The sequence below is a fragment of the Elephantulus edwardii genome, unplaced genomic scaffold (genome assembly GCF_000299155.1).
Source record: "Elephantulus edwardii isolate Elephantulus edwardi_28Jun2011 unplaced genomic scaffold, EleEdw1.0 scaffold00473, whole genome shotgun sequence".
NCBI lineage: Eukaryota > Metazoa > Chordata > Mammalia > Macroscelidea > Macroscelididae > Elephantulus > Elephantulus edwardii.
In genome coordinates, this window is record NW_006400223.1 from 424,597 (window position 1) to 436,600 (window position 12,004).

Genomic DNA, 12,004 nt, shown 5'->3' on the forward strand with positions numbered 1-12,004 from the left:
AGGGTTCCAGTTTCTCCACAACCTCGCCAGCATTTGTTGCTTGCTGTTCTGTTGAATTTTGCTGTTTTGACTGGGGTGAGATGATATCTCATAGTTGTTTTATGTATTGATGATTTTTGTATCTGCACTCTAAAGGGCTATTTGTCAACAGTTTTTGTTTAAGCCTATTGTGTTGAAAAAGAAAGCAGCTTTAGCAGACAGGAAGGAAATGATTGCTGCATGTTTTAGAAGGGAGAAGAGTACTCTATGAAGTGTTCCTTCTGAAGCATCACCATGTGGAGGCTTCAGTAGAAAGATTATTTCTGTTTCATATCCTTGATAAAACTGCAGATGTCTGTGACAAGCCATTGAAACAGTTAGGCATGAGCTTGTATAGTTGCTGTGTTTCAAGTTGATTCTGATTCCTCGTGGCCCAACAGGCCCAAGTAAAAAACTGTCTCATGGAACTTTTATTCACTCATTCAATTATTTAACAAAGATCTGTAAGGTGGCCCACTATCCTAAGTTTGTGGATTGCCTGGGAAGAATGTGTTTCCAAGGATGTGCGATTTTCAGGACTATAATCAGAAAATTGGAAAAAGGAATGGCATCCACTTGCTAAACAACATGCCTCTGGAAACTCTATGAACTTTTGCGAAAAGACAGTAGTTACAGAAAGGCTTCAGGTCTTTTGTTCATAAAGGTCGCTGTGAGTCATGCTAGACTCAGTGGCAATCAGCAGCAACAACTGATGTTGAAGCCTTTGTAGTACTTTTCAGGTTGCCAGGGTAAAAAGGCAGTTTGACCATAGAATATGGAATTACTTGCTTTACTCTTTTCTCCCCCCCCCCCCTTTAAGCATTTTGGAGTTATTTTTAATAACCATTTCCTTTCTATTTTCTTGACAGAGGAAGAGGGGAGAGACCTGAGTTGTTTTGTAGCTTCTCTTATTCAAGTGATGCTGGATCCCTACTTCCGGACAATTATTGGATTCCAAAGTCTAATACAGAAAGAGTGGGTCATGGCAGGATATCAGTTCTTAGACAGGTGCAACCATTTAAAGAGATCAGAGAAAGAGGTAATGATGACTTCATGTCTTATTATCAGTACTTATATATGCTCAAGATATTTGTATGCCATTGTTGTAAGAGAAGCCTTCTGTAAAGAGATGGGGAGATGTTGAACTATTTCTAATAGCTTAGTTTCTTTTCTTATGGTTAGGTGCCGTCAAGTCCGGTATGACCCATAATGCCCCTGTGAACAGCAGATTTGAAACCTGTTCTATCCAGTGCCATCCCATCATCTCTGATACACTTTAGCCCTTTGCCGCAGTCCCCCTGTCAATCCATATTATTGGGGTTCTTATAATTCTGTAAGTTGAAAATACTTAAAGAACTCATGAATTAACTTCTTTGCAAACCAAATATTCAAGATACACTTTTTAAAAATAGGGCAAATTGTGAACAAGAACTTTGAGAGGGACACCTTTGTAAGAATAGTGACTACCTTGGGTATATAGTTGTGTAGCTGTCTCATAAGCCATTGTGTAAGAGTGGGGACATCTACCCTGACCAACTCCACAAGCCGGGGACAATTCTTATCCACAATAATCACATATTCTTTGGAGCCAGAGATGGCCCCTATCTTCCCTAAATCTATTTCTACCAGTTTGGACACTATCTGTCCCTCTCAGGACTGTCAGTGTTTTAGTACTGGGTCCAGAATTCACAGATCCATACTCGTATTTATGAGGTATATTAGAGAAGTTAACAGATTACAGTTGAGTTTGGAAATAGGGTTTAGTTCTTTAGATAGGACATACTTCTTTAGTATTCGCAGAGATTTTAAGTCACTGTCACTAAGCTTTCTTAGTCCTGCCCATCATAGCAAATGCCCACTAGATCCCCTAGTAAGTTTAGATAGAGGCCTCTGACTCTAGCCTCATGGGAAGCAAGCCCAAGTCCACTCTGTCTCTGCTTGTCTGTTGCTGCTCTCATGTAAGTCCTTGCCTGCTACAGGAATCTCTGGTCTGAAAGGATATGCACTGCATTCTCTGCTGCTTCTTGCTGGTAGTGAGATCCCCATCTTCTGTCCCTAAACTTGGTCAAACGGGCCATTCCCCTCCTTAGTGTCTGCATACTCTGTTTGCATGTTTCATCTCTGACATGTGATAAAAGGCAAAGCTAATGGGATAGGAAGGCCATTTCTAAAAATCAGCCTATATCATAATTAAATTATGCTGGTTTTTGCAGGGTTGCTTTAGAGATCACAATATAACTTGTGCTAGTTGATACCTAATAAATAATAAATTATGTGAGATAGTCTCAACATCTCAACAGAGAATTCTTCCCTTGTAAAAAGTTTTTTTCAGATACTATGTCTCAAGATGTGATCTGGAGGCAGGCTCTCTCTAGACTCTTTTCTGAAGCTTGAGGAAATGCTCTAATTGCAGAATCCACGGGGTCAACAGAAGTTCATTATAGACATACTCCATTTTGTCTTAAATGTTCTAAGAATTGTTGAGCAGTCTGAGATACAGTTAAGCATGTATTATTTTCTCCACTCTCATAAGTTAGTTTAGGGGTCAAATGTTTGAGACCCAGATTCCGTTTGGAAACAACAAATGTATACTACTGGACAGTAGTATCAAGTAATTGTATTTTCTGTTTTTATTTGCCAGTCTCCTTTATTTTTGCTTTTCTTGGATGCTACTTGGCAGCTCTTGGAACAATATCCAGCAGCTTTCGAATTTTCAGAAACATACTTGGCAGTCCTCTATGACAGCACCCGGATCTCACTTTTCGGTACTTTCCTGTTCAACTGTCCGCACCAGCGAGTGAAGCAGAGCACAGTAAGCAATGTGGTTGCTGTAGCTTTGTTTGTTTTTCTTTTAATAGCTTTATTAAGATACATTTGAAAGCAAACTGAGTATTTTAAATACGTAATTTTAAACTGGCTTAGCTACCATTTGAGCTGCAGTGTCTGTATGACTTAGAGATTTATATAAACATCTAGTTGTTGTTGTTTGTGTGCTGTTGAGTAGCCTGCAACTCATAGCGACCCTATGTACAGCAGCTGTGCAACATGCCCTGTCCTTAGCCAGTCTCACTGACTCTGACACACCTAGCTCCATTGCCGTAGTTACTATATCAATGCATCTCATCCAGAGTATTCCTCTCCTGCACTGTTCCTCCACCCTAATGAACATGATGTCCTTCTCTAAGGACCAGTCGCTTCTACCCACATGTCCCAAGTATATGAGATGGAACTTCAAAATACTAGCCTCCAAGGAGAAACTTGATTTCACCTTCTCTAAGACAGACCTATTTGTTCTTTTGGGGGTCCTTGGTATGTTCCAGGCTCCTCCAGCACCACAACTCAAAGTCATCGATGATTCTTCTGTCATGCTTTGTCATTGTCAAGCTCTCTGGTGCATAGTAAGTAATTGTGAAGACTTTGGCCTGAATCAGGTACATCTCTAGACTTCTATATTTACTTCTTGGTGTTCTAGAGAAGTCCCTGCCCACAAATTTTCCTAGTGCAGTTCATCTTTTGATTTCCTGACTGCTGGTACCAAGAGTGTTGATTGTGAAGCTGAGCAAGCTGAAATTGTTTACAACCTCAGTCTCTTCTCCATCTCTCATGGTGCCGCCAAGTGGTGAGAATCTTTGTTTTCTTGATGTTGAGCTTCAATCCATATTGAAGACTAAGTCTTTAACTTTCTGCAGCAAACAGTTCCAGTCCTACTCAGTTTTAGCAAAGTTAAGCTTATGTCATCTGTATATTACAAGTTGTTGACGAGTCTTCCTCCATCTTCCTCATAAAGCCCAACTTCCCAAATGATCTGTTCTGCATACAAATTGAAAAGGTATAGAGACAGGATGCATGCCTGACACACTCCTTTACTGATATGTGTTTCCTTGTTTTGTTCTGAAGACTGCTTCCTGGTCTGAGTATAGATTTCACAGGAGCACAATCAAGTGTTCTGGTATTCCCATTCTCCTCAAAGTTAGCCACAGTTTGTTGTGATCCACACAATCAAATGTCTTTGCGTACATCTAGGGACTTGTTTTACTTTCAGAGCTTTTCTCTGATATGAATTGTTCATAAACCAGTTTGAAGATGTTGTTGTTGTTGTTGTTAGGTGCCATCAAATACAACTCATAGTGACCCTGTGAACGTGGATCTGAACCCTTTCCTATCCTGTGACATATTCGCACATCCTGACACACTAGAGCCCACTGGAGCAGTTACCGTAGCAGTCCACCTGGTTACAGGTTTTCCGTTCCCTCACCAACCCTCCATTCTTCCAATTATAATGTCCTTCTCTAAAGAATAGCCCCTCGTAGCAACATGCCCAAAGTATGTGAGGCAGAGCCTCATCATCCTTGCCTACAAGGAGCACTCCAACTCCACCCTCTCCAAGACATAATGCTTATTTGTTCTTTTGGCCATCCATGGATATTCATTACTCATCTCCAATACCACATCTCAAAGACATCAGTTCTTGTGTCATCCTTATTTATTGTCCAGATGCATAGCAAGTGATCGGAAAGACCATACCCTGAATCAGATACACCTTAGTCCTCAAACTGACATTATTACTCTTAAGTAATTTGGAGAGGTCCCTAACCACAGACTTTCCCGATGACATCTCCTGATTTCTTGACTGCTGGTACCAAGGGAGTTAATAGTAGATCCAAATAAGATGAAGTTGTTAACAGTTTCAATTTCTTCTCTGTCTACCATCATGTTGTCTATCAGTCCAGTGGCAAGAATCTTTGTTTTCTTGACATTGAGATGCAATCCATATTGAAGACTGCCTTCTTTGATCTTCTATAAGTGCTTCAAGTATTCCTCCTTACTTTCAGAAAGCAAGGTTGTGTCATCTGCATGATGCAGGTTATTCATGAGTCTTCTTTCCTGATGCCACATTTCTCTTCATAGAGTCCAACTTCTCAGATAACTTGCTCCGCATACAAATGGAATAAGTATGGAGAGAGTACAACCCTTGCACAAGCCCTTTTCAATTTTAACCTATTCAGTGTTTACGTGCTCTGTTCACACAGCAGCCTCTTGGTCTAAGTATAGGTTTCAAATGAGCACAATTAAGTGCTCTGGGATTACCATTCTTCTCAAAGTCAGCTACAACTTTTATATAAAGCACAAGTAGACATTCTTTGCTGTTCTCAACTTTTTTTATTATTAGTATTATTATTAATTTTAATGAAAAATTTACGGAGACTTTGGATTTCCAGTCATCCATTGTTGCACTTTTCTCCCTGCCCCCGTCCTCTCCCCCTACATTCTTCTCTTTGAAAAAAAAGTAAAGGAAAAATTCTTCCATTGTTTTACAGTCCCTACCCCCAGGTCCACTCCACTATGTAGCCTTCATTCTGGACTCCTGTCATGACAGCAATACCTAATCACAGTCTGCCCCAACCTAGTATTGACTGCTGATACTGAGCTTCTGCAGCAATTTCTTCTACGGGGATACCTTTTAAACAGTATTCTCCCTTATTTGTTTCAATGCAGTATACATTATTTATCCCATCTTTCTCAGTCTCTCCCCAACCCCGATGTCAGTCCTGTTTTACAACAGTGGCACTATGCAGTATTTGTCCTTTTGTGACTATTCACTTAGCATAATGTCTTCCAGGGTCACCCATTTTGGCTATTCTCTACCTTCAGCCAAGATCCATTTGACATCAGCAGTGATATCCCTGGTGCCATGGTCTCTTAAAAATCCCCCTTGAACATCTCACAGTTTCCTATGTCTGTACTGTTCTAGCCATTTTTGAATGATCTTCAGAAATGTTTTGCTTGCATATCATAGGATTTTGTTCAATAGTTTCCACATTCTCTGGGGTCACCTTTCTTGGGAATGGTAATATTGACCTCTTCCAATCCATTGGCCAAACAGCTGTCCTCCAAATTTCCTGACATAGACTGGTGAGTCCATCAAAGACTGCATCTGTTAATTGAAACAAGTCAATTGGTATCCCATCGATTCCTGAGGACTTAATTTTTGCTAATACCATCAATGAAGCTGCTTCTTCCTCCTTCATTACCATTGGCTCCATATGGTACTTCGTGAAATTTTTCAGTCAGTTCTTTTGGATACAGTAATTCTGTGTATTCCCTCCATCTTCTTTTGATGCTTTCTGGGTCATTCAGTATCTCTTTTTTGCCCATAGCATCTTTCAGTATTGTGACTCAAGGCTTAAATTTGTTTTTCAGTTCTCTCAGCTTGAGAAATGCAGAGTGAGTTCTTACTTATTTATTCTCCAATTCCAGTTTTCTGCATATTCCATTATAGTAGTTTGCTTTGTCTTTTCAAGCTATCTTTTGTATCCATCTGTTCAGCTCTTTTGCTTTGGCATGTTTTCACTTTGTTTTTGCTTCTCCGTGCCCTAGTGCAATTTTCAGAGTCTCTTCTGACATCCATTTTGGTTTTTTCTTTCTCCTCTGTCTTTGTAATATCCTTTTGCCTCTTCATGGAAGGTATCCTTGATATCATCCCACAACTCATCTGGTCTTTGATCACTGGTGTTCAGTGCTTCAAACCTGTTCCTAAGATCTTGAAATTCAAGATTATATCTTGGTTCTTTCTGACTTGTTTCAATTTTCTTTGGTCTCATTTGAATTTTCATATGTGTAATTGAGGGTCTGACCCACAGTCTGCCCCTGGCCTAGTATTGACTGCCAATATTGAGCTTCTGCAACAATTTCTTCCACAGATGTAATCAGTCTGATTCTTTTGCAGCCCATCAGATGACATTCATTTGTAAAGTCATCATTTGTATCTTTTTAAAAAGATTATTGAAAATGCAAAATTCAGTCATTCTATTTCCAGTCTTATTTCTATCACCAAGCCCATATTTTCCAACTATTACTCCTTCTACACTATTTCCAGCTTTTACATTCCAGTCACCAGTTATCATTAACGTATCTTGATTGTATGTGCAGTCAGTTTCAGACTGCAAGATTTTGTTTAAAATTTTGTTAAAATTCTCCATTTCTTCCTTTTTCGCTCTAGATATAGGAGTGTATATTTGAATTACAGTCATGTTAATAGGTCTTCCTTGGATGCGTATGGATAATGTCACTCACAACATTGTATGTATTTCAGGATAAAACTTGAAATTGACTTTTTGTCTATGAATGCAACACCATTCTTGTTCTGTTTTTCATTCTCAGCATAGTATACCATACAGTTATCTGGTTCAAAGTGGCCAAATTGGTCCATCTCTTCTCAACTAATGATTAGTATATCGTTGTTCATCTGTTCCATTTCAGTTTTAACAATTTACAGTTTTCCAACTTTCAAGCTACATACATCCATATTCCAATTATTAAATGATATTTGTCACTGATTTTCCTCATTTCAACTAAATTCCAATCTGAGCTCTCCCACTACACTGCTATAATTGCACTCCTCTTGTGTTCATAAAGTTTTCAAAGGCCTGTTAAGAAGTGAATGGCCAAATCCTAGTCTTTCTTAAGAGCTCTACTAAAACCTATCCACCATGAGTAACCCTTATGGCATTTAACGCACCAGTGGCACAGCTTTCAATGTCACAGTAACCCACAAGTTATCTCATTGCAGCACACTGACAGATGAGAGTTGTACCACTTAGAACAGTGTTCTCCTCAAACACAACATGCTGCCAATTTAGTTTGTAACTGTAATAGCAAATCAGTCTTAGAGTTTAAAGATACACATTATTTTAACTGCCTTAAATGTTGTACTTTTCTATTTATTTTTTCACATATAGGTAATGAAAAGATACCCTGTTTGAGGATATTTTATCTTAGATTTCTCTCTCTCTCATTGCTATCAAGTCAGAATTGGCTCAAAGCTGACTTCCAGTGAGTTTTCTGAGGTTGTAAATGGCACAGAAGGAGATTGCCACTCTTTTTTTCTCTCAAGAGGCTCTAGTGGATTTGAGTCACCCGAGAGGCACAATTTTTGGGTTAACAGTGTAACTCCCTATAGATTTGGGTCAGTCCAGAGCAAGCCTGAAGAAGTTTAGAAATTACAGAGATAAAGTATACTATATTGAGATTCTCCACAAAATCCTGCAGGCCACATGACAGTCACTTTTGGATAGTAGTATAAACTTTTAGCCACAGTTCATCAGTCTATAGGAACAATTGCTAGAAGAGTTTCAAATAAGGTTCTTGTCTCACTTGAGTTTAAACTGACAGTGTTACTCTCCATAAATTCAGAAGTGAACTTCACAAGAAGCAAGAGGTAGAAGCAAGCCTTTGGAAAGGCTTTCTAAGACGGAATTACCGTCACAGCTTAATGTGAAATCTCTAGCCTTAACATTAGGATATTGGCCTAGGTAGTGTCAATATGTGTAAAATGAATACTGCTTTGGGGTCAGGAAATCGGATTTCTGGCCATGATCTAGAAACGATAATTAGCCTAGGTTTCTGATTTAAGCCTGGATATTTTTAGTTACCTCCAATGCATGTGAAAGATGGACAATGAATATGGAAGACCAAAGAAAAATTGATGCATTTACATTATAGTTCATGGGCAACCAAGAAAACACATCTGCCTTAGAAGTATAAGAATTCTTCTTAAATCAAGGATGGTGAAACTTGTCTCACTTATTTTGGATATGTTATCAGAATCGACCAGTTCTGGAGAAAGGACATCATGTTTGGTAGGTCAGTGAAAAGAGGAAGATCTTTAATGAGGTAGATTGACACAGACAGTGGCTACAACAATAAGCTCAAACATAGTAATGATTGTTGAGGATGGGGTGGGACTGGCAGCGTTTTGCTCTGTTGTATGTGGAGTGGTTATGAGTTGGAACCAACACACAGAATAACATTTGAAATAATTGAAAATGTAAAAATATATCTTTTTTTCCTTTAGACTTTTTCTGATGAACCAAGTGAACAGCCTAACATATTTAGACAAACAAAGTAATGGCCCTTTGATTTGAAGTGCCAAGAATGTATCTTCTCTTTCTGGAATTAAACATACTGCTCTGGTGCGATCTATCTGAGTGCCCTGGAGTTGAGAAAATTCAACTTGTGCATGGTTCAAAATTGGGAAGGGCATACGCCAGGGATGCATCCTATCTCCATACCTTTTCAACCTATATGCAGAACAGATTATCCGGGAGGCAGGGCTCTATGAGGAGAAATGTGGGGTCAAGATTGGTGGACGATTTATCAACAATCTGCGTTATGCAGATGACACAACCCTGCTTGCTGAAACTGAAGAGGACCTGAAGCGCCTGCTGCAGAGTGTCAAGGACTGCAGCCTACAATATGGATTGAGGCTCAATGTCAAGAAGACAAAGATTCTCACCACTGGACCAATTGGCAGCATCAGGATGGATGGTGAAGAGATTGAGATTGTACACAGCTTTAGTTTGCTTGGCTCCATAGTCAACAGTCTTGGCACCAGCAGCCAGGAAATTAAAAGGCGCATTGCCATGGGAAAGTCTGCTGTAAGGGACCTCTCCAAAGTGCTGAAGAGCAATGGTGTCTCTTTGGAGACTAAGGTGCATCTGATACATGCCATGGTCTTCGCAATCACCTGTTATGCATCAGAGAGTTGGACAATGACCAAGGAGGATAGAAGGAGAATTGATGCCTTTGGACTGCTAGGAAAACAAACAGATTTGTCCTGGAGAGGGTTAAACCGGGTGGCTCCTTGGAGGCAAGGATTCTGAGGCTCCGTCTAACATTGGACATGTTGTGAGGAGAGACCGGTCCTTGGAGAGGAACATCATGCTTGGGAGGGTGGAGGGACAGCGCAGGAGAGGAAGGCCCTCTATGAGGTGGATTGATTCAGTGACTGGGATAATTGGGATGGGAGTGTCAGAGACAGTGCAATTGGCACAGGACAGAGTGGAGTTTAGGGCCGTTGTACATAGGGTCACTATGAGTCGCAGGCGACTCGACGGCACATAACAACAACAACATGATGAGGATTGAATCATCAGAAAAAGTAATTTCTAAGAGCTTTTAATTTTGCATCTTCATGATGTTCAAATATTTTATTTTACAGGAATTTGCTATAAGCAGAAATATCCAGTTGGGTGATGAAAAGGGCTTAAAATTTCCGTCTGTTTGGGACTGGTCTCTTCAATTTACAGCAAAGGATTGCACCCTTTTCCATAACCCTTTATATATTGGAAAGAGCACACCTTGTATACAAAATGATGCTGTGAAATCTTTTAAACAGACAAAGGTAATTATTAAAATGCATTAAGAATGTGAACTGGCTCCCCTCTCCAAAGAGAAAAAAAAAAAGAAAGATTGTGAACTGGATACTTGCTGAACCTGATAATCAAAGCCATCTCTTTGATAACAGAATATTAAAAATCAAGTCACTTCTCATATAATACATTAACACAAAACTTTGTAGACTCCTCACTGCTTAGCTGAGCTTCCTTTCTTCTGGCTTTTCTTGTCTTGGCCCTCAGACTCTGTGAGCATCTGAAGCCAGCAGGAGGCAGGTCTAAGCTGGGACACCCTGGCCCCTTTAACCCTCCATTCCTCCACTCCCACTCTGTACATTCTTGTTGACTCAGCCAAGTATATTTTGTTAATCTAGAAGTGTGAGAAATTTACACTTAGACATATTAGTAAACAGAATAAACTATGGAGTATCTAACAAAGTTAGATTACTGTTGGTGATTAGTGAAGAAGAACGTGTTCTCAGAGGTTAAAATGCCATCAATTTCTCATAGTACTGTGTTAATTTTTGCTATTGAACTCTGTCTTTCTGAAAAGGTATGCTCCAGGAAGATAATGCTAAAATTTCTTTTCTGCACAGAAAAGCTACAGTTCTACCTTACGTGGAATGCCATCTTCTTTGAAGAATGGAATCCTCAGTGACAAAGAATTACTTCCACGAAGAAATTCATTAATATTAAAATTAAAGCCAGAACCCTCTCAGCAAGCTGAGAACCAGAACAGAGATGTGGAGCAGTACTTCAGAGACTGGTTCTCCAGACCCGCTGACTTGCATGGTGTCCTCTTGCCCCATCTATCAGGAGCACACATAAAGCTGTGGAAACTCTGCTACTTCCGCTGGGTTCCTGAGGCCCAGATCAGCGGTGGTGGCTTTATCACTGCCTTCCGGAAAGCCTGCCTCCTGGCAGATGAGGTGGAAAAGCTCAGTAGGATGCTCCGGCAGCATCAGCACGGGCCCCTGCCAGCCTGCTTCTCAGAGCCAGACCAGAACAGGATGTACTTCCAAGCCTGCAGCCTGAACACCAAAGTGGGGAGCCCTGAGTTCCTCTCCTCTTCATTTCCCTTTTCTCCTGTGGGAAATTTGTGCCGACGGAGCATTTCAGGAACACCATTAAGCAAATTCTTGAGTGGGGCCAAGATATGGTTGTCTACTGAGACATTAGCAAATGAGGACTAAATGATGGTGTTTGGGTAACGTTTTTGAGGGAAAGCTGTGTTTTCCTCTAAGTTAAAATTTTTAACCTAGATATTTGAAGCTCTAGTGATTTTATATATAAGAATTATAGGTGAAGTTTGCACTAATATTTAAAGAGAAGTTGAATCAGGCTTCCTTTAGTCTTTTTTAAAGGGTAGAAATGCATTGTTATTAGTCTGGCTTATCTTAAGATGATGTGCACACACACTGCCCACATTTTTGTCTACATCTACTTCTACAGACTACTAAAAGTTACCTCTCGTTCTGCCGGATTAGTAGTCCAAAGAGTAGACCCCAGTAATTAGGGAAATTGGTGTTCAGTTTACTTCAAATATGCTCAAACATACCAGCATACCAGCAATGCTGAGGTGTGATGCAGAGCAGATATCATCATATTTTGTTAAATAGTCACCATGAGTTGGGGTTGACAAAAAATATTATCTCCAGAAATGTCAGGTAACTCTTCAAAAGGTTAATTTAGTAGGTCTTCCCTTATTTTTTCTCATCACATTATCTTTAATTTATTTGATTGGAGGGTTCAGTGTTCGATGATCATAACTGCTATTTGAGATTACCTCGTTTGTGAATTTAATCTGTTTT

The 12,004-nt window shown here is 39.8% G+C and overlaps 1 protein-coding gene and 1 pseudogene across 1 annotated transcript in view; one reads left to right on the plus strand and one right to left on the minus strand.

Annotated features, from left to right (window-relative positions):
• Positions 1-348, minus strand: part of LOC102847469 — a 1,711-nt pseudogene extending 1,363 nt beyond the window's left edge.
• Positions 1-11,386, plus strand: part of MTMR10 (myotubularin related protein 10) — a 94,049-nt gene extending 82,663 nt beyond the window's left edge. Inside the window, exons 13-16 of the mRNA XM_006902937.1 lie at positions 888-1,057; positions 2,660-2,830; positions 10,019-10,201; positions 10,790-11,386. Of these exons, the coding sequence (XP_006902999.1) occupies positions 888-1,057; positions 2,660-2,830; positions 10,019-10,201; positions 10,790-11,386 (1,121 nt within the window). The remainder of the gene's footprint in view (positions 1-887; positions 1,058-2,659; positions 2,831-10,018; positions 10,202-10,789) is intronic.
• Positions 11,387-12,004: the final 618 nt, after the last annotated feature.